Consider the following 22,242-nt stretch of genomic DNA (forward strand, 5'->3'; position numbering starts at 1 on the left):
AAGAAGATGGTAGTGTAACCATCATGGCATTTGAGCGATTAGCCTAAAAATTTAATTGACATTCTTTTAAAGTATCAAGGAGAGTAAAAATGAAAACTAATTGTTTCAACTGACTAAGTGAAAACTCATACAGCCATACATACCTTTAAAAAAAAATCCAATTTTGAACGAAAATCACCCTCCATATGCAGTTTTGCAATTTTTAGTAGTTGTGGTCGGTATATTCAAACAAAAATAAACGTGGTTGAAAAATCAGCAAAAAATAAGCTAAAATCATATGACACCACAGCTTAAGGGGATGTGGATTTTCTTTGGAGATGTGGTTATGTTCAGGAATCATCAGATTGTTAATGTCTGAATTTTTACGGATGAGCAGCTTTTCCAAATAAAACTAATTATTTTTGCTCCTTTATTTTCACGTTTCAACGTAGAAACACTGACGAAAATGTAATAATGCCCTACTAACTACATAACTTTTAAATAACTAATATAATTGTCCTAGAAAATCACGGTTTTAAAATATGAATAGACCTAAGATAGAACAAGGAGAAAAACATATATTTTTATGCCATTGGTACTATAAATGTTACTTTGATTAACTATAGCAGAACTACAGATCGAAAACAAAATTATAACTCTTATATTCTCTTATATAAGATTATATTATAACAAGCCGTCGCAGGTCATGATCTGCGATGGAACGGTCGTGGTAAGATATACAAGATAAAATATGGTAATACAAAAATAGCCTAAAATTTTAATTAAGCCTAAAAATTTAGAATACCCTTTAAATATTGCATTATCTCAAGAGAATATAAGAAATCAGGTGTTACGAACACTGCCGCTACTTCACCTGTTCGCGAAGACCAGCGGCAGAAATGGGGGGGGGGGGGGGGTTGAATAGTGGTAACTCATAATAGTACATATTAAATTTGGGTCTGATTAGGTTACCTGCAGTTGCTTTTCTATTTTTTTTTTTAGTTTTAAGCTTGCGGTTTTCATAACATCAAAGTATTTATATAAATTAAATTACAATTCCCATTTTTGGCTTTTTTGATTTCTTTGTTTGTCCTCCATTTGTGCTGAATTTTCCCATCTCGTTCTTTCTTTTTTTTTTTGTATATCCGGAATCTGACTATAAAACACAGTATCATGTCTGGCTTCTGTATTTCCCAATTTTTATGTTAATATGTCCACGCTAAGATTCACAAAAACAGATATAACGGGTTGAACTGCATTAAGCACGGGAAAATGCACTGAAAGTTAGCGAAGACTTGAGGATTTTCTCAAGATTAAAAGAATTTCTAATAATTTGCTACATTTGTCACAAAATGTCTCCGTTTTCGGGCGTTTTAAGAATATCCGTTGTTTATTGTGTCAAACAGAATATTTCCATCGAAAGGTATTTAGTGGAATGCAAAGCCCAGTAGGATGTATTTGTTGACGTCAATACAATAGCCAATCAATCTTTTAAGATCTCTGGTAGATCGTTAAAAGCAGCAATTTTTCAGTAATGTGACTTATTTGAATCACGACTAAAAAAAAACAAACTAGACACCATTTACTTCTCTTTCCATATTTTATATGGGAAGGTACATTAGGAGGGGGGGGGCGAGGTGTAAAGTATAGCGGAATTCACAATTATTCTGCATATCAGAAATAAGAATTGTTTTTTAGATTCAAACTGTCCAAATACTTTAGGTTAGTTTCTTTTTTACTTTAGAAGCAAATGTGGGCTATATAAGCAAAATCAAAAGCAAGTGTGGGCTATATAAGCAAAATAAAAAGCAAATGTGGGCTATATAAGCAAAATCAAAAGCAAATGTGGGCTATATAAGCAAAATCAAAAGCAAATTTGGGAAGATACGGGTATTTTGTGTAGTTTTACCACTATAGTTTCAGAAAGGGCTCCTCTTGTGAACCTTCTGGATTCTTCCTCCCCTTATATTATTCTACCTCCCCCTCCCCTCAACTTATATTAGGGTTTTCTAAAAAGCGCACAAGGCGGGATATTGCAAAAACTCTCTGTTAAAGGAAAAACTCTTTGAGAAAACTAATACAACGTAGAAACAATAGGGAAAGTTTTTTCAAGACAATGGAAATTATTTATGTAGATATTTCGGCCCTATGTCCAAGGGCCGTCTTCAGCACAATACAATACTATATATATATATAAAAGAACTTACATCAAATTGTGAGAATTAAAACTGAATATAAAAACACTTATTAAAACAATTTTTTTTTAAAATATAGCCCTAGCATCCTTACTTCAGCGAAGTTCAACCAGGACTGGCGAAAAGAATGAAATGAAGAAATATAAACTCATTCAAACTAAAGAGAATAAAATGATTAGATACAATTTCTTAAAGCTAATCTTGCTTGTTTAGCAGCCTGTCTCAAAGGCCTTTTCGTAGTTGGTTCAGTACTATTATAAATTGGTTTAGTAAAATATTTTGTTAGATCATTCTTAATTAAATTTGAGTATAAAGAATTTAGTGAGTATTCCCCCAAGTCCCTGTTCAAAGAAATATTTTTATTGATTTTGAGATTAATTTCAATTGATTCTCGAACCACCTGTTTTATTCCCAAATCATTACTAATGAGTGACGAGTTTTCAAAAAGTATCATGTGGGACGGATTATTAAAAATATGCCAACCTAGAGCAGAATCAAAGGAATTGTTGGAACCATTTGAAATTAAGGCCTTGTCTATGTCATTTTTATGCTGATGTAACCTTTTGTCTAGATTCTGATGGGTCCTGCCGACATAGTATTTTCCGCAATCACAGGGTATTTGATAGACCCCTCTTTGGCGAGTAACTGGGGTCTTATCTTTACCCGAATTTAAGAAATTGATGATTTTAAAATTATTAGTAAAAACTACGTACAGATTATTTTTTTGTGCAAATATTTTTTAATTTTGTTGTAATCTTTGGGATATACGGAAGATAGACAATATTTGAGGGCTTATCAATAGCCTCACATTGTGAAGTATCTTCTTCGATTTTACAAGAATGTCTTTTTATTCTACGGCTAATTATTTTATTTACAAAAGGAATGGGGTATCCATTACCAAAAAGAATATCTCTGATAAAATTTATTTCTGCATTTATATATGAATGGGAACAAATACGTTGTATTTGTTTTGTTATGGAAAGGCAGTGTGGTCTTCGTCGCTATTTTTTTGAGAAAACTCATTTAACGTGACGACAAAATGTTTTTAGTAAGTTTTGATGATATTCTCTTTTTTTAGTAAGGGAAAAGTGTAGAACAGATTAGGACGATAAAAATTAATTACTGTGTATTTAGAGATTTTTAAGTCCTAAGGGATACTTGGAATAAGGGATAGAAGGAACAAGAGCCTTTTCATGCACCAATGATCCCACAAATAATTAATTGCGTTATTTGGAACCATCTAAACACTCTAGAAATACTAAACCTCTCATTAGAAAAAAATTATCTTATCACTCTAATTTAGACTTCTTCTTTTTTGTGTTGTGTGCAGTGGCGGATGTGAGGACAAAAAAAGTATGATTTAGGCCCATTATGAGGGCCTTTAGCCCATTTTTCACAAAGCTTATCTAAAAAGGGCTAATGGAAAAAGATTCAGGCAATCATCCCCTCACCCCATTTCAACGTCTCTGATCAGTTACGCACCAAGATAAATTTTGAAAACAGACAAACTATATGACTTACTTCAAGCGACGAAATCTCTTCGTTTAGTCCTTCTAGGATAAGATCAACTTGATCAAGTTCGTCTTCGGCAACAATATCGCTAATTGGCTTGTCTTCAACAGGTGAAAAAAATGGATCCGTACCAAACAAACTGCGCTTATTTCTTTTCATCTTCAAAAATCGGGGTTTATATTCACTTATGTCTAAAATTAAAAATACCATTACAATAGCCTTTTCAAGCACCTAAGCAGGTTAGAGTGACGTCCTTAGGCCTGAGCCCCCCCCCAAAAAAAAAGATAAATCTTATCTTGTTTACGTAAAGGGTAATTACGTAAACGAGGATATAGAGTAGATGAATGATTTTCTATTTTTTTCTTCAACATCCAGCTAGGTCGTGAACATCTATTCATATTTAGTTATTTTACTTTTATTTGTTTATCTCCTAGACCTCAGTTTATCCCCCCCAGATTAAAGTCCCCCTCCCCCCCAGCTAAAACTTAGTTTCTTCAAAAATACTGTCAAGATTAATACAATTCTGTATAATTCAAGCATCCAGAGAAACGGGTCAGTTTTCTTTAGTATACCTTTACCTTTATGGTACTATTTGGCTCATTTTTCTGTTTTCACTGTCATTTTCACTTGATTTGGGAAAATTGGCTCCACTTTGTCAATCTCCCTCCCCCAGAATTTTTAACGAAATTACGACGCAAAGATACAAGTTTATAAACTTCGGGTTTTTCGAAAAAGTTTTTCTCCTATTCTCTTCTGAACTTCATTCTTAAGGACGGATGAAGTTGATAGACATTATCCGTCCATACGTTATTCCTAGGGCAGAACTAAGGTAGATAGTCATAAATTGGAGGATCTGATCCGACGACTTTGTTACTTTGTTTTCATTTTGGTGTTCAAATTCACTATCTAGTCTATAGTTCCAGGCGAGTTCTTAATATATGTTGAAGTATGGCAGCTATATTACCCAATTTTGGTGGATAATGGCTGAAAACCTCTCAATAATACCTTCCTCATTGTTTGCATAAATAAATAAAAAAACTTGTGCAAAGATGTTTGAGTAGTTCAAATTTGACTAAACACACTCCTTCCATCTTTTCTACTCTCCCTTTCCTTCATACTCATGAAATGATATTCTTATACAATCGTAGACCTTTCTTAGTATTTTCATAGACACATCGTTGTTATCACCCCTAAACGTCAGAACTGTCATTTTCAAGCTTCTGGGATAGCTGCCAAAAACCTTTGCCAAGTTGTTCTCAAAGGGAGAATCAGCATGGCTATTTGGATAAGATGGATCAAAGTGTGACTGAATATACAAGGTCCTACTCATACTTTCTTTGAAAAAAGCTTAGACATGGGTTTTTGGAAATTATATCTCTAAAGTACAAAAATACCAAGTACGACTGTAAGAGTGATGTCTCGTACTCCTTACGTCTTTTCTACTCCCTCTCCCCTTCATATTCATGCAATGATATGCTTGTATAATTATAAATCTTGCTTAGTATTTACAGACACTTCGTTGGTGTCACGCCCAAAGGTCGGAACTGCACTTTTAACCTTCTGGGATAGCTGACAAAAAGCGTTTGCCAAGTTGTTCTCAAAGGAAGAATCAGCATGGCTATTTAGATAAGATAAATCAAAGCGTGACTGAATATATATGATCTTACTCATACTTTCTTTGAAAAAAGCGAAATGGGTTTTTGGAAATTATCTCAAAAGTGTAGAAATGCCAGGTACGACTGTAACAACAACATATCGCTTTCCAGCCTTATCTTCATATCATCATTAAAAAAAAAACTGTTACCTCTGTTGACATGTCCCATTAGGAATTCTCTTTGCATTTTCTTCTCTTTTCCATTAATTCGGCGTAATTTTTTCTTCTTTTTGCATCTGCACCTTTCTGGGAAACCATAAATTGGAGGTAAGGGACATCGTCTCATTTTCCAATGCTCACCTACCTACAATATGAAATAAAACTAAGTTTGTTTTTAACATTAACAAAAAAACCCAGCAAGAGTAGATTTTAAAGAAAGAAAGAGAGAATCGAGAGGGAGTGAGAGAGGGAATTTTGAAAAAGACAAAGTAAAGCAAGGGGAGAAACAAAAAAATTGAATCGATATTTTAAAAAAGCAGATATAAATCTTGAAACAAGAGCTAAAAGCTCATATGGCACTTGTGACGAGGCCAGAAGAGCTAGGAGCCAAGAGCTCATATCGTCCCCTGAGAGCGGTTTTATCGTAACTAAGGTTTTCAAAATTCCGAGAAAAACAACTTTGAAAATTTCGCCTTTGCTGGAACTTACACGGTACAGCCAATTTTCTTCGCAAATACATCACAAAAAAGAGAAAAAATAACTAGGAAGGTCTCCCGAATATGAGATGGAAAAGGTGAAGATATCATTGTCAAAACTTGGAATGAAATATAGATACGACAATCCGACCTTACCGAAATTTTAGTAAACTTAGATACGACAAAATGGTGAGGGCTGCCTATTCTTTTCACCATGAAGATACGACAAACGACTTCTGATGCAGCAATGCTGTTTGAAAAGGTATAAAAATTAAAAAAAAAAAACATTTTCATTTTTTGTTGAGTTTCTTTGCTGGCCGCCGTTTTGCTTCAATGGAATCCTCCTCTGGACATGGATTTCGCACAGACGGAGAGGCTTCCAAATCCTCCTTGGCCTTGTAGTACTGTTCAATCTTGGTTTCAAAATACTTCTGGTATTGGTTGGGGATGAACTTCAGGAGATACAGTTGAGATACAGTCCGAAGTGTTGGGACACTTTTTAACCGAAGTACGTTCTTGTGATACAGTAGCCATTTGCAAGTTTCCAGAGAAAAGTTTTGAACCAAACTCTCTTAGCGTTATCCTGACGGAACTCAAGTTGTTTTACCTTTGAATACGGTACCAACGAATACTTGTACAGCTTTGCTGCCTTCTGAAAGTCAAAGAACTTTGACTGAGTCATTTGCAAGACATTAAAAGGACGCATCTTTCTTACTTTCAGTAACTTCCTCACTAGATCTAGTGGAGAAAACAAATCAAGGCGCTTTAGCCCCCGCTCAATAGTTTCCAGAGAAAAGTTTTGAACCAAACTCTCTTAGCGTTATCCTGACGGAACTCAAGTTGTTTTACCTTTGAATACAGTACCAACGAATACTTGTACAGCTTTGCTGCCTTCTGAAAGTCAAAGAACTTTGACTGAGTCATTTGCAAGACATTAAAAGGACGCATCTTTCTTACTTTCAGTAACTTCCTCACTAGATCTAGTGGAGAAAACAAATCAAGGCGCTTTAGCCCCCGCTCAATAGTGCTATGTACAGCATCAACTTCCTGTATAGTCGAATGACCTGGTTCACAATACTTCATAACCACTTTTTCTAAGCGTGTAAATTCTCTTAGAACATCTAGGATGGCGAAGCTTATAATTGAGTTTCGGTTCTGGGACACGCAGGAGTCCGACCAAGTAATTAACTGACAGATATCAGGGTAAGTATCAAGAACTTTTCCCAGTATGGCCACTAGTCCACTAGCTATTTCGTTTGCTCCACGTTCAGCCTCAAACTCGGACAAAATGCAACAGCATACCTTATTAATTTTTTATTCTCCAGTCCTTCTCTGGAATGAAAAAATCGCCGTGAGGTTGAATGTAGTAATCTTCCTTTTATAGAAAAATTAAGAAACATTACCCCGGGGCAGCGGAAAAACAGTCTCCAATCAAAACAAAGTAGAGGAATAGATAGGTTTGACCTTACCACGTCACGTTCAATCTTGGTCTCAATTTTACTTTTCACATGAGCCTCATACTTGTCTTTTATTTCCTGATCCATTTCAGTTCTGTTCTGTTCACTTACACGTTTTTCCTCACATACATCACATCGACCTGTTTTCGGAATATGAAATGACAAATTAAACTGCGTGATAAAGATCTCACGATACTTGAACTCACTCACATCATTTCTTGCTAGTCCTCTGCAGTATTCCTGATACAGTTGATATATTTTGCGAATGTTTAGATTTGCCTCTAAGAATCTTCTGGTAGATTTGGCTGGAGTATAATGCGATTCAACGCACGGGAAAGATTCAATATGCTTTATCACTAGTTCAATGTCCTCGTTACTAGTTTCATTTTGAGGTACCTGTACTGCCTTTGGATTTGGCACTCCTGTTGCAGCAACATTTGAATGTGCGTAATAAACTCTTCCCTCTGAAATATCAAGAGTAGCCAAATAAAATTTCTTGCAAATCCGGACTGTTTTCGTTTTAACGACAAAATAATGTCGCAGTGTGCAACTCCTGTGCGTCTCAGCTTTCTTCTTGGTTTTAGTCTTAGTTGGAACGGTCTTAGTTGTTTTCAAGTAAAATATTTTCTTCATATCCTTACTTAGTCTCCAGAAATCACCAAAAATATTTTGTCTCTCTTCAGAAGCAATAGCCTGACTGCAATGACAATCCTTATTGCAAACAACATCCTTCACTTTCTTGTCTTTCCCATGAGTTTTCTGGTTGTTAGGATTCATATATACAGTACCAGAGTTTTCTGCTGCCTTTATCTTTGTCTTAACCCGCTTCTTCCTATCTGAAGTTGATTTTCTGGTCTTTCTACGTGAATTAGGATGATCCACCGTATTACTTTGACTATCTGGCTCGGTTGTTTCTTATGCAGGCTTAGTATTATTGGGATCTCGAGGTGCTCCTGATTTTCTACTGCCACTGAGCCTGTTATGGCACTTGAACTAGAGCCACAGCCAACACTGACATTAAACTATGTAAAGAGATCATAATCCGCATTTTCTTGAAGAGCCTCAGCTACTTCCTGATCAGAGTATTGAAAATTTAGTTCTAAAAGGCTGCTTGAACCGAGTTCCAGTCGATAGAGAGGATAACTGCCTTTTTCTGAATCAGAACATAGACCTTCCTCGCTAGAAAGAAAAAAAAACTATAACTCAAGTCTTGAGTACTCCAGTCAGAACAGTTACTACATTCCAGCCTTCCAATCTAGAGAGGGGGGGATCTCTCGACAAAGAAGGAGAGTGTGTATGAATATTTTCGGTACTTTTTAAACATATCTTTCGATCTTTTTCAAGTGTACAGATTCTATCTCATAAAATCCCTAAAACAGTGTTAAAAGTGGAGTTTATAGTTCGTCTAGGGGAGAAGGGATCTTCATAATATTATAATTGCAACACACCATAAAGGAGAAGCACTCAAAGATCGTTACTTTAGTTAGATGGTTGTCAACCTCCTGTATGTATATGTGTGGGTCGGATCACTTAGATCTTTAAGGGTGTGTCCAAGCTTGGCAACTGAACTAAAGGGAGATCCAGAGCTGTTGCTTAACCGACAGGCTGGGTAAATTTTTCGCAGTTCATATTATTGACTTACCAATAAAGCGAACATACCACCAAACTAACCCAGCCTAACCTAACTAACCTAACCTAACTATAAATAATTTTGGCGCTGAGAAAACGAAGTATTGTTTTACCAAAAAGGAAAATGAAATTTATTTATCCAAATTAATCGTTGCAAATCAGTGCTTGTGGATTATATAACATAAAAACAAGGATATATAATGAAACAGTAAGTTTGAGACCAATGTTTTAAGCCTTTTTATACCCCATATTTTGGTCATTTTCAAGAGCTCAAAAAGTGCTTAAAATTGAATTTTCGATAGAAGCGATTACTATATTCGTAAAGAAAGTAAAAAAAGGTATCGAGTGGTATGTTCACTTTATTTGTAAGTCAATAATATTAACTGCGAAAGAATTACCGACAGGCTGCTCTATTACAAGGAAGCACTACCAAAATATGATCATAGCCAAGATTTATTCTGACCACCGATACGTATCAAAAATCATAAAAGGTCAGGTATTTGATAAAATCAAATTATACTATATACATATGATATATAATATAATATATATAATATAGGATATAAAATATATTATACTCTTGGAACAAAATATTAGTAAATTCGAAAAAATTAGGTACCTGGGTTCCTGTAAATATTGTATAGCTTGTGCAGATGTAAATAATGTCCGTTGAGGTCTCATTGTAAAACTTTTACCAAATCTTTTCTTCTTCAAAAGTGTACAACGACGGAGTTACGACAAAAATGCCCATGCAATTTTCCCATATGAGATACAACAAAACCGCTCTTAACAAAACGGCAAAATGTGAGATACGATAAACGAGAAATCTAAAATTGAAGCACTTCTAGTTGAGGTACAATAAAATGGTTGACGGAATCGGATAGAGCAAAAAACTTCACATTAGATGGCAGTATTAACTCCACTTCCCAAAAACGTTGCAGATACGACATAACCGCTCTCAGGGGATGATATGGTATGAGCTCTAACAAAATTCTAAGAATCAATAGATTGATTTAAATGGAAAATCAGAGGCTTAATGCAGGTCGGGATTTAAAATAAGAGCTCTGAGTCACGATGTCCATCTAAATATCAAAATTCATTAAGATCCGGTGACCCACTCGTAAGTTATAAATACCTCATTTTATCTAATTTTTCCTCTCCCTTTAGCCCCCCCCCAGATGGTCGAATCTGGGAAAACGACTTCATCAAGTCAATTTGTGCAGCTCCCTGACACGGCTACCAATTTTCATCGTCCTAGCATGTCCAGAAGCACCAAACTCGCCAAAGCACTGAACCCCTCCTCCCCAACTCCCCCAAAGAGAGCAAATCCAGTACGGTTACGTCAATCAAGTATTCACTACATTTGCTTATTCTATCCACAAAGCTTCATCCCGATTCCTCAACTCTGAGTGCTTTCCAAGATTTCCAATTTCCCCCTCCAACTCCCCACAACGTCAACAGATCTGGTCGGGATTTGGAATAAGAGCTCTGAGACATAAATTCCTTCTAAATATCAAATTTCATTAAGATCCGGTCACCCGTTCTTAAGTTAAAAATGCCTCAATTTTCTTTTATTTTCAAATTAACCCCCCCCCCCCAGCTCCTCCAAAGAGAACAGATCCGTTCCAATTATGTCAATCACGTATCTAGAACTTGTGCTTATTCTTCCCATCAAGTTTCATCCCGATCTCTCCACTCTAAGCGTTTTACAAGATTTCTGTTTCCCTCCTCCAACCCCCAATGCCCCCGGATTCAATTCGAGTCAAAAATGGAGCATCTGAGACATAAAATCCTTCTATATCAAGTTTCATTAAGATCCAATCACCTATTCGTAGATAAAAATACCCAATTTTCACGTTTTCCCGGAATTCCGGTTTCCCCCTCCAACTCCCCCCAATGTCACAGGATCTGGTCGGGATTTAAAATTAGAGCTTTAAAGCACAAGATCCTTCTAAATATCAAAGTTCGTAAGTTACAAATACCTCATTTTTCCGAACTACCCCTCCCCTAACTCCACCAAAGAGGGCGGATCCGGTCCGGTTATTTCAGTCACGTATCTTAGACTTGATTTCATTCTTACCATTCAGTTTCATCCTGATCTCTCCACTTAGGTATTTTCTAAGATTTCCGCCGCCCCCCCCCCCAATGACGATGGATCCGGTTGAGATTTAAAATAAGCGATCCAAGTTACGAGGTCCTTCTAAATATGAAGTTTCATGAATATCCAATCACTCCTTCGTAAGTTAAAAATAAGTCATTTTTTCTAATTTTTCAAAATTAACCCCCCTCCCAATTCGCCTTAATAGAGCGGATCCGTTCCAATTATGGTGGGTACTTTGTTTCAATATTGTGAGACTCTCACTCTCACTTATTTGCAGTTTCGACTGTGAAAACAGTAAAAATTTTATAAATATCCATCTTTATTCTATATCAACGAAGAAAAAGCAAAAGTGAGATTTAAAAACAAAGAAAATCAATCTATTTGAAACTGTACTTGCAATCGTCTTTTTTGCTCTGGTTTGACTAAGTCAACCGATGATGTTGAAAGAAAAGAAAGAGAAAATATATAGCTTTTATCTATATATAGCTTTCAAAATACATAGCTCATATAAATGAGATTTCTCACATAGAAAATATACAAATAATAAAATAAATGTATTAAAAAAAATATCAAAATACAGGTTACAAAAATAAAGCCAATCGGAAGTGTCATATATAATCAAGGGTACCGGCAGAAAATTTTCCAGGGGGGGGGGGAGACGACCAATAGTGGTTGGGTGAAATGGAATATATTTCAGGATATTATTTCGTAAAAATAGGTTTATTTTTAAATACTTTTAGGAGAAAACTCAAATAAAAAGAGCAATTAAATTGCGTGTAAAATGAAACAAAATGCAGTAAAATTTAAATGACAAGGATTCTAGGCCAATACATCAATTTATTTACTCAATAATATATTTAATTATTATGCATTTAATCTTAAGAGAAAACTAAACTCGAACTAAAATTACAGAACGATTTATTGCTTCCGTAGATTATAACAGATGTAGACTTGTCTATATGCATTTTCCTACGCCTTAAAACAGTTTACAGAAGGACTAGAGACACTCGAAAATCACCCTGCCTGCATAGATACCACGTTTTGATTTTATAACGGCCATGTAAAATGTTCCTCTTTCCTAACAGAACAATCCCCCCCCCCCATTCGAACTTAAGTCCCTTGTATATTCAAACTAAAAAAAAAAAAAAAAATAGAATAGAGAAAGAAAACAAAATTTAAACTTACTATACAACTGTTAAATTGAACCTCTGTCTTTTTATTATCCTATTCCACTAAATAAAATGAACACGTTCAGAAAAAACATCGTAACAGAACAATCCTATCAAATAGTTTGTGATAAAAAACTGAAAGTGAGAAGTGATTTGGGTCAATATTCACCAAAACTTAAAATGGAATTCTCATGACAATTACTAAACCGGCAGTATTGGCTTTTTCTGCTGATTCTAAATACATAAAATTCTTCCAGTTTATTATTACCCAACAAAACTAAAAATAAATAAATTTGCCTGATTTTTGAAAAAGTGAAAACACCTCCAAACAAGATCTAAGAGCACATATGGCACTTGTGACGAGGCAAGAAGAGCTAAGAGCCAAGAGCTCATATGGTATGAGCTCTAACAAAATTCTGATAATCAATAGATTGATTTAAAAGAAAAATCAGAGGCTTAATGCCGGTCAGGATTTAAAATAAGAGCTCTGTGTCACGATGTCCTTCTAAATATCAAAATTCATTAAAATCCGATCAACCACTCGTAAGTTATAAATACCTCATTTTTTCTAATTTTTCCTCTCCCTTTAGCCCCTCAGATGGTCGAATCTGGGAAAACGACTTTATCAAGCCAATTTGTGCAGCTCCCTGACACGCCTACCAATTTTCATAGTTCTAGCACCAAACTCGCCAAAGTTTGGCCAAAAATCAGCACCAAACTCGCCAAATAACTGTAACCCTCCCCCCAACTCCCCCAAAGAGAGCGAATCCAGTACGGTTACGTCAATCAAGTATCAAGGACATTTGCTTATTCTATACACCAAGCTTCATCCCGATTCCTCCACTCCAAGCGTTTTCGAAGATTTCCCCCTCCAACTCCCCCCAATGTCAAAAGATATGGTCGGGATTTGAAATAAGAGCTCTGAGACATGAATTTCTTCTAAATATCAAATTTCATAAAGATCTGATCACCTATTCGTAAATACCTATCACTTATTCGATTAAAATTACCCCAATTTTCACGTTTTCCGAGAATTCCGGGTTCCCCCTCCAACTCCCCCCAATGTCACAGGATCTGGTCGGAATTTAAAATTAGAGCTATAAAGCACAAGATCCTTCTAAATATCAAATTTCATAAAGATCTGGTCACCCTTTGTTAAGTTAAAATATCTCATTTTCCAAATTAGCACCCACCCCGAACTCCACCAAAGAGAGCAGATCCGGTCCGGTTATGTCAGTCACGTACCGTAGACAGGTTTTTATTCTTCCCATTCAGTTTCATCCTGATCTCTCCGCTTTAAGTATTCTCTAAGATTTCAGGTCCCCCCCACCAACTGCCCCCCCATTGACGCTGGATCCGGTTGAGATTTAAAATAAGAGATCTGAGTTACGAGGTGCTTCTAAATATGAAGTTTCATGAAGATCCGATCACTCCTTCGTAAGTTAAAAATACGTCATTTTTTCTAATTTTTCAGAATTACCCCCCCCCCTAATAGAGCGGATCCGTTCCAATTATGTAAATCACGTATCTAAGACTTCTTCTTATATTTCCCACCATTTTTCATCCTGATCCCTCCAATCTAAGCATTTTCCATGATTTTAGGTTCCCCCCAAACTCCCCCCAATGTCACCAGATCCGGTCGGGACTTAAAATAAGAGCTTTGAGACACGATATTCTTCTAAATGTCAGATTTCATTGAGATCTGATCACCCGTTCGTAAGTTAAAAATACCACATTTTTCTAATTTTTCTGAGTTAACCCCCCCCCCCCCCCCCGACTACCCCAAAGAGAGCGGATCCGTTCCGGTTATGTCAATCATGTATCTAGGACTTGTGTGCTTATTTTTCCCACCAAGTTTCATCTCGATCTCTCCACTCTAAGTGTTTTCCAAGATTTTAGGTTTCCCCCTCCCAACTCCCCCCCCCCAAATGTCACCAGATTCGGTCGGGATTTAAAATAAAAGATCTGAGACACGATTTCCTTCCAAACATCAAATATCTTTAAGATCCGATCAACCGTTCGTAAGTTAAAAATACTTAATTTTTTCTATTTTTTCTGAATTAACGCCCCCCCCCCCGCCCCCAGATGTTCAAATCTCAAAAAAGACTATTTCTAATTTAATCTGATCCGGTCCCTGATACGCCTGCCAAATTTCGTCGTCCTAGCTTAGCTGGAAGTGCACAAAGTAGCAAACCGGGACCGACAGACCGACAGACAGACAGAATTTGCGATTGCTATATGTCTCATAATAACTCATAAATTGATAACTCATAAATTCATGTAGAATTAATTACCCGAATCAAAATACTACGAATAGTTTACTGGTCCAGATGGATGTGGCTCATGTCTGGTCATTGGGGATATGTCTGATCTTAAATTCGAACCCTAATGCGGACCAAAAATATTTGGATCATAAGGTTTCCCTGAAAAAAAAACACCTTGAAAGAGAATAAAATTCAAAAAAAATAAATCTTAAAGTATTATGTAACACCCGTGCGTGCACCATCGTTACGTAACATCTCAAGTGCGTGCCCTCCTCAGTTACAAGCGGGGATTCCCCATGGGCCGGGAAGAAACAAGTCACACGTAAATGCGCCATCCTTAACACTGGTGAACATTCCGTATTACGTCAGAACTAAAGAAATCATAAAGAAAAACGTCTTGAAGAAAAATTTCTAAAAAAAAAACATCTTGAAATTTCTTAAAACGTCTTGAAAAATGTTTTGAAGAAAAGTGTCTTAAAAAGCATCTTGAAATTTTTTAAAATGTCTAGAAAAACTTCTTGAAGAAAAAATGTCTTAAAAACGTCTTGAAAAGCGTCTTGAAGTAAAATGTCTTAAATAACGTCTTAAAATGTCCTGAAACGTCTTGAAAAATATTTTGAGGAAAAATATCATAATAAAACTCCCCCACTTGACTAGTGGACTTTAACACGTTCTATTACGTAACAATAAAAAAATGATGTAACAACCAAACCCTATTACATAACATCCAAAAGTAAACAATCCCTATTACGTTCCCTATGCACCCACATTTCTAGGAAAACATTCCCTATGACATAACATGCACCTGCCTTTTGTACTGGGGGAATCGCCATTAAACCTTCGTCATCTTAAATCATTAAAGGAAGAACAGAGTAGTTGATATGAGGACTCTCAGAAATATGGAAGTCTCACTACTTTGGACTTGTATAACTTGGGCTATAGATTTGCACATTAGGGATGCGGGTGGGGGTTAGATTAGGCTGCGTTCGGTTGATTTTAGTTAGGGGTTTCCATAATTTTGTTTCTAAAGTAGCCTATTACTTTATCATCATGTTTTGGAATTTTATATTATGATTAATATAGTTTCACTTTTTAGGCGTGTTTCCATTAACCGACAAGTACCTTTTTTGTTACGTTTTACGGTTCGGAAAAAAAATTACCCGGGTGGGGAGGGGGAGTACAAACCCCCTAACTCCTCTCCTTGATACGATCTTGGCTAGCTCACATTTGTATCTGTGTACTTAAGTGGTGAATAGGAGCCTATAACTTTTGTGAATAGGAACCTATAACTATACCTAAAAAATCAGATCAATTTAAACACACCTTAATACATTCCCACTTCTGATAAGGCTCGCATGGATTCTTATATTGTTCTTTCTGGCACTCAATAGCGAGCATTTCAAATTTCGGTGGTTTTGCTGGATATTCTCGAAGTATATCATCACCGTCATCACCTTCTGCTCCTTCATTGTCTCTGAAATTCCGGCCAATATTATCTTGTGGTTTTTCAGTAAAAGGCTCAGGCGTGGATATTGGCAAGTCTTCTCCAGTATTTAGAGGAGCCAGCTCTACAGGTGGTGGTTTGCCCCGTTCAACAAGTATTGTGTCCCTCCAACGTTTATGATCTTGTCCATAATTGACGTCAGACCTTTAAAACAAAAAATAATGTTTAAGCTTTATGTTCCCTGAACAAGTTTTGATATGTTACTTTTCTGCAATCCCCTGGTTTTCTCGTTTCTTCATTTTACTGAAGGGAATGTACTTCAGTAGCAGTCCATTATTTTCAGAAATCATACAAAAAATTGTCTCTTATTATTTATTAAACAAAAAAGTGTTTCCAAAAGAAACCAAGGAGTAACATTAAAACTTCAAACGAACGGAAATTATAAAAAATATAAGGGGGTTGCCCCTTCCTCAGTACCTTGCTTTTTACGCTAAAATTCAACTTTTTGTTCTAATTATTTAAGAGTGACTTCCGATACACAAGGGCCGTTTAATCAGAATAATAAGCTTTTTGCAAATTAAAAAAAAAACACTTTAGCGTAAAGAGCGAGGTACTTAAGAGGGGCAACCCCTAATATACGTAATAATTCCTGTTCTCTTTAAGTTTTAATGTTACTCCTTACTTTCAGTTGAAAAACCTGTTTTTATTTTTTTTTTTAATTTCGGATAGTTTTTAATTGATACTGGGAAATCGAGCTCCCCTCAGATGGAACATTCCCTTCCCCTCACGAAAACTCCTCCATGAAAAGATCCTCCCACGCAAGCACTCCCACAGAAAACCCCCCGAGGATATCTTTATATTTTCTATACATGTAAAGATATAAATATCTTCATAGCCAATACTATATGTAAGCAACAGGCAAAGTTCACAACTTGCAGCCCTTCCCCCGGGGGCTATGGGGAGTCAATTCATCCTCGAAAACATAGCTATTAGATCTTTCGACCATGCTGAAGAAAATTGCTATCTCAAAATTTCGATCGGACAATGTTGAATAAAAAAAGGGGTGAGAGGGGATTTAGCTACCCTCCAATATTTTTGGTCACTTATAAAGAGCACTAGAACTTTATATTTCCGATTCAATGAGTCCTCTGCCGAGCTTCTACAATCACTGGTTCGATACGATCACCCCTGAAAAAAAAAAAACAACAACAAATAAACACGCATCCGTGATCTTGCTTCTGGCAAACAATTCAAAATTCCACATGCTTGTATATAGGAGCCTCAAAGGTCCTGTGGTGGCGCAGTGGATTTGACCTTAGCTTGGTAAAACGGGACCCAGAGATCAAATCACGCTGCAGGAATGCACTACAGGGCCAGCGCAGGGACCTTAGTAGTGAAGAAGCGTCGTTAATTCTTAAATAATAATAGGAGCCTCAAACCTCTACAGCAGGGCTCTCTGATATTCTGAATTTCGCGGTGTGATTTTCATTAAGATCACCAGATTTCTTAGAGGCTTTCCCCCACTTTTTCAAAAACTAGTCAAATTCTCTCAGGCTCGTGACTTTTGATGGTAACATTACACTTCATGAATTTTATGTGTTTTGAATAAGCATCAAAAATTTGATTCTTTTGATATATCTATTATTATCAGGACTCAGTTTCTTACAGTTTCGGCTACTATTGAGCCACGTCGCTCTTTACTTACAGTTCGTCACCACGAACTGTTTGATAGTATAGTTTTATAAAGTGCTAAAAGGATGGTTTTTAAAGTTTTTTTTTATGGGGACAGTAAAAGGTATATAGCTACGCAAAATTTGGCAGTTTTAACGAGAGGAATTAAGCTTTAATTGCACTACAATACGCACAATATTTTCAAAACTTTCTTGAATTTCAGCCATGGTTAAATGTTATTCATTGTTATTATTATATTAATCTATGGTTAATTAAAGAAGTACCGAAACTCGGGGCGGGGGCCAACGGGCATGTGCCCCCTAGATTCCCTCCTAGATTTTGAAAAATGCCTTTATTGGAATATTTTCATTGAAAAGATAAGTTTTGTTATTTTAACAAAAAACTCACAAGTTCTCTCTTAGATTTTCAGAAATACACTAATACATTACCTCCCCCCCCCAAAAAAAATCGCGAATTTGCATCACCGATAAATACCACATATTTTACTTCTTTTTTCAACGTCTTTTAATAATAATACAAGCTATAACTATCTTTGACTGTCAGTAAGCTACATTGGACAAACAATTGAAAGAGCAAAGGGGTCACCTAATATCCTTCACCTGGTCTACGTCATGAAGCGCCACTTGTTCCACCACGCTTCTTCAGACCACGCATAGCACATATCGTGCCCAGCATACTTCTACCGCACCTGATGTACATAATTTTAGAAAATGTGTGACCCCTTACAAAGAACTGCACAACTATAAATTACATTCACACTGTCCTTAAATAAAGTTTATCGTTCTTTGAATCTTGACACTTAGACGTCTGGCACATGTGCAAATAACAGGATGCAATTTCCTTTTTTGTAAGTAATTTGATAGAAGTTTTTGTCTTGTCAGATGTAATCAACCATAAAAAAAGGTTGCTATGCTACTTTCAAATATAAACTAACTAAAACAGAAGCAGCCACAGGGTTGTCAGCTGCCGACGTCAAAAAAGAGTGCAAATCAAGGCCAAAAAAGAGTATAAATTGTTAAAAAGGAGTGCAAGTAAAAAAAAATTGCGTTCGCGAGGCTGCCACCGCGCGCGCAATCCCTTTCACTGTTCTGACCACTTTTACGCCATTTACAAATAATTATCAATTATCCTACGATCAATAAACATGTTACTTTTTAATTTTTCAAATGTATTTAAAATAAAGTTAGGAGGACTCCCTGCTTAAATCAACCTCTAAATAATGCATTAGATAATGACTTTCATTTTTTGTTTAGCTTAATAGGTTATTTTGATTTCTGTGATCTTTAACTGTAGTTGACTTCATCAAATTTTTAGATAAAGTTTTGTCTTTATTTTATCCAAATGTTTTGAAAGGAATATAAGAGGTCCAAGTTACTAGTCGTGAATTATAGATAACTTCACTATAGTCAAGTCAAACACCGTACCTTAGCAGCAAAAAAAAAATGGTGAAAACATTATCAGTCACACAAGATAATTCTTCTTCTTCCTCTACTGGATTTTTCCTTCTTTCCTTTTCTTGTAAATACACGTCCAATTTTCATATAAAATGAGTAGTTTTCTGGGACATTCCCAGAAAGTGGATAGCTGCTTGTTTGGCGAATGTACTGGCTTGCTTTGAGTACATTAAGTTTTAGCACATTAAAATGCGAATGAGACAAGATTTTTGCGAAAGGGGTATTTTAAATATGAGTCACAGAACAGGGTCTTGCTGGGTTGTTTATGCCAACAACACAGAAGTGCAAATTTAAATTTTCTACTATAGAAAAACCGCATAAATAGCTTGTAAAAATGTTAAATCACTTGCAAATGCTTTTACATTAAGGAATTTTTCTGGTGGGGAGAATACGTGGGAGGATATTCCACTGAGAAATTTTTATTGGTGAAGGGAATTTTCAATGGAGAGGGAGTCGAATTTCCCGGCATTACTTAAAAAATGATGAGATTTTAAATTTAAAAAAAAATTCAACTGAAAGCAAGGAGAAACATTAAAACTTAAAAAGAACAACGCTCTTTACAGAAAAGGTTTTTTTTGAACTTGTAAGGCTTATATATCTAATAGCTATTCTTAAATAATTGGAACAAAAAGTCAAACTTTAACGTAAAGACTGAGGTATTGAGGAGGGGAAAACTCCCCTCAAATACGTACTAATTTCTGTTCGTTTTAAGTTTCAGTGTTGCTACTTACTTTCAGTTGAAAAAAAAACTTGTTTTTTTATTTAATTGCAATTAAAAATCCATTGTAGAATTTAGGTTACTGTGAATATGAGTCACTCTTTAGTTATAGTTTATAATGACAAACTGTTTAATATGTGAAAAATCTACAACTGAATTTGATTTATAATGTTACAAAAACAAGATTTTTTGCCATAAGTGGGAAGCTATCACCCTGCTCACCTATGTTCAGGCTTTGTTAAATGATTTTAGATTCAAGATCAATCTCTACTTCCCATCAAGAACCTTACTTTCACTTATTGGGTAGCTCACAGGGAGTTGCAAAATTTAGTGTTAAAAATGAATTTTTTAAGCATCAGGCTCACCCTCCAACCCATTACTAGAGAATGACCTACAAGCCCTCCTTCATATTAGCTGATGCATTGTACATGACTATGCATACCTTCTATTAAATATCAAGTGATTCAACATAGTTAACGGAATTTTACCGTTATATAGGTGTATAGTTTCATATTCCTATTTCATACTGACTACATGATTTCTTGGGAACAAAAGGTGCCATTGCGCAGGACTACCGCCTCTGAAAATAGTAAGCTCGATGTTTTTGATAATTTTAAATCAATTTCAAATCTCATCGTCACCCTGCAACAGGCACATCCTGACGCAAATGCCTTCAATTAGTCCTCACTTTTCAGTTGTCCTGTTTGCAGTGAAATTTAAGTTTTGCGCCATGAAACGGCCGAAAACACCTCTCTGCTGTAACGCACTTCTCGGCAGCTGAAAAGGGGTTCTAGAGCAGTTAATTGTGTTGCGAGAGCAACACTTTGGTTTTGTCCCGTTTTTTTTTTTCAATGTGTCCGATCTCAGCTTATTTCTGGAAACTGGTAAGGGTCTAACCTTTGCGGTTTTTACGGAAAGTGTGGCCCTCAGACCGGATTGATGAATATGACATTGCATTTTGGAAAACTCCGTAGAACTCTTGCCTGGGGCCAAAAAGGATGGTTTTTGCTTGTCCACGAGCCAGAGCCTATGGTGTGCGAAGTGAAGTGGAGTTATATAGCCTATGTCAGAGAGGAGCATCTGAAGTTGTGCAGCCAAGCTTTCGTTTCATCAAAGCATGTTTCTGCTTTCGAGTGGAAAGCTCCGTTCTAGAAGGCAAGCAGACAGGCACCACTTTCAAATTGAAGATGGACTAAAATCTATACGTGTTAAATAGAAAAATTTACACAGCAAAAATGTGGCATTTTCCCACGGGTCCGAAAGTGCTGCCATCTACTGTTTCTATCCATTTCTGTTCGTGATTTCAGCTGAGTTTATCATTCGGTTTTTCGGACTTGGGATTGCGGTACAGAAATGGTATCAGATGTGCCTAATAAACTTTAAAAGTTCTCTCATTGCTGAAGAAATTGGAGCTTATCCTTTGCTCTTTTCTAAGTGGTGACGTTAGAAAGTTGGCCTACGGCAAAAAAAAATCAACTCTTGAACTAAGACAGATAGAATTTTTTTTCGACGGCAATCGATAGCTCTTGATGAGCTGATCAAAGTATATGACATCCATTTTTGGTACAAAAATTCCTTCATGAGGTATACTAGTTTGAAAGTTTCAAGGGGTTGGCAACTTCAGTAGTAAGATACACACTGAAACAAAATCTAGGTCGATACAAATTGTGAGACCATATAGAGGATTTGTAAGCAACAGTTGGCTGTTAGGTAATAATAATCTTAGGCAATGAGGGGTTAGCAAATTTTGCTAGTTGGTGTATCTATTATTTGTTTCCAGTGTATTTGATGGTAAAACCAATTTGGTTCCAGTGGTAAGACATGTAGGGGACTTGTAAGTAATAATCTGCTGTTAGGCTACAACCAACTACAGCGATGAGGGGTATGCAACTATGCTAGTTTGTGTACCAATTTACTTGTTTCCGGTGAACTTAATGCCTATTAGGGGAGAGGGACTTATAAGTAAGAATCGGTTCACTTTAGGGGAGAAACAGCTGTTAGCTCAAAATCATCTTCGGCAATGAGGGATTTGCCACTTTTGCTAGTTGGTGTACCTATTATTTGTTTCCGGTGTATTTGATGATTAAACCAATTTGGTTCCAGTGTAATAATCCAGTGTAATAAATGCTAGTAATAGTCAGATGATGGGCTACAATCACCTTCAGTGATGAGGGGTTTGCAACTTTTGCTAGTTGGTATAGCCATTTATTTGTTTCCGGTGAACCTGATGTCTATCACGGGAGAGGGAGTTGTAAGTAAGAATCTGTTCACTTTGGGCTAGAAATTTGTGTAAATTGTGCACATTGTATTTGATCTCTTTAAATCTGACATAATTAAGT

At 36.2% G+C, this 22,242-nt stretch overlaps 1 protein-coding gene across 2 annotated transcripts in view; it reads right to left on the reverse strand.

Annotated features, from left to right (window-relative positions):
• LOC136030987 (extracellular sulfatase Sulf-1-like) overlaps nucleotides 1–22,242 on the reverse strand; it is a 181,330-nt gene that overhangs the window by 66,612 nt on the left and 92,476 nt on the right. For both annotated transcript variants that reach the window (XM_065710144.1, XM_065710145.1), the window contains exons 8-10: nucleotides 15,919–16,243; nucleotides 5,491–5,644; nucleotides 3,696–3,877 (exon numbers count right to left, since the gene is read on the reverse strand). In XM_065710144.1, coding sequence (XP_065566216.1) covers nucleotides 3,696–3,877; nucleotides 5,491–5,644; nucleotides 15,919–16,243 — 661 coding nt within the window. The remainder of the gene's footprint in view (nucleotides 1–3,695; nucleotides 3,878–5,490; nucleotides 5,645–15,918; nucleotides 16,244–22,242) is intronic.

The sequence above is a fragment of the Artemia franciscana genome, chromosome 9 (genome assembly GCF_032884065.1).
Source record: "Artemia franciscana chromosome 9, ASM3288406v1, whole genome shotgun sequence".
Taxonomy (NCBI): domain Eukaryota; kingdom Metazoa; phylum Arthropoda; class Branchiopoda; order Anostraca; family Artemiidae; genus Artemia; species Artemia franciscana.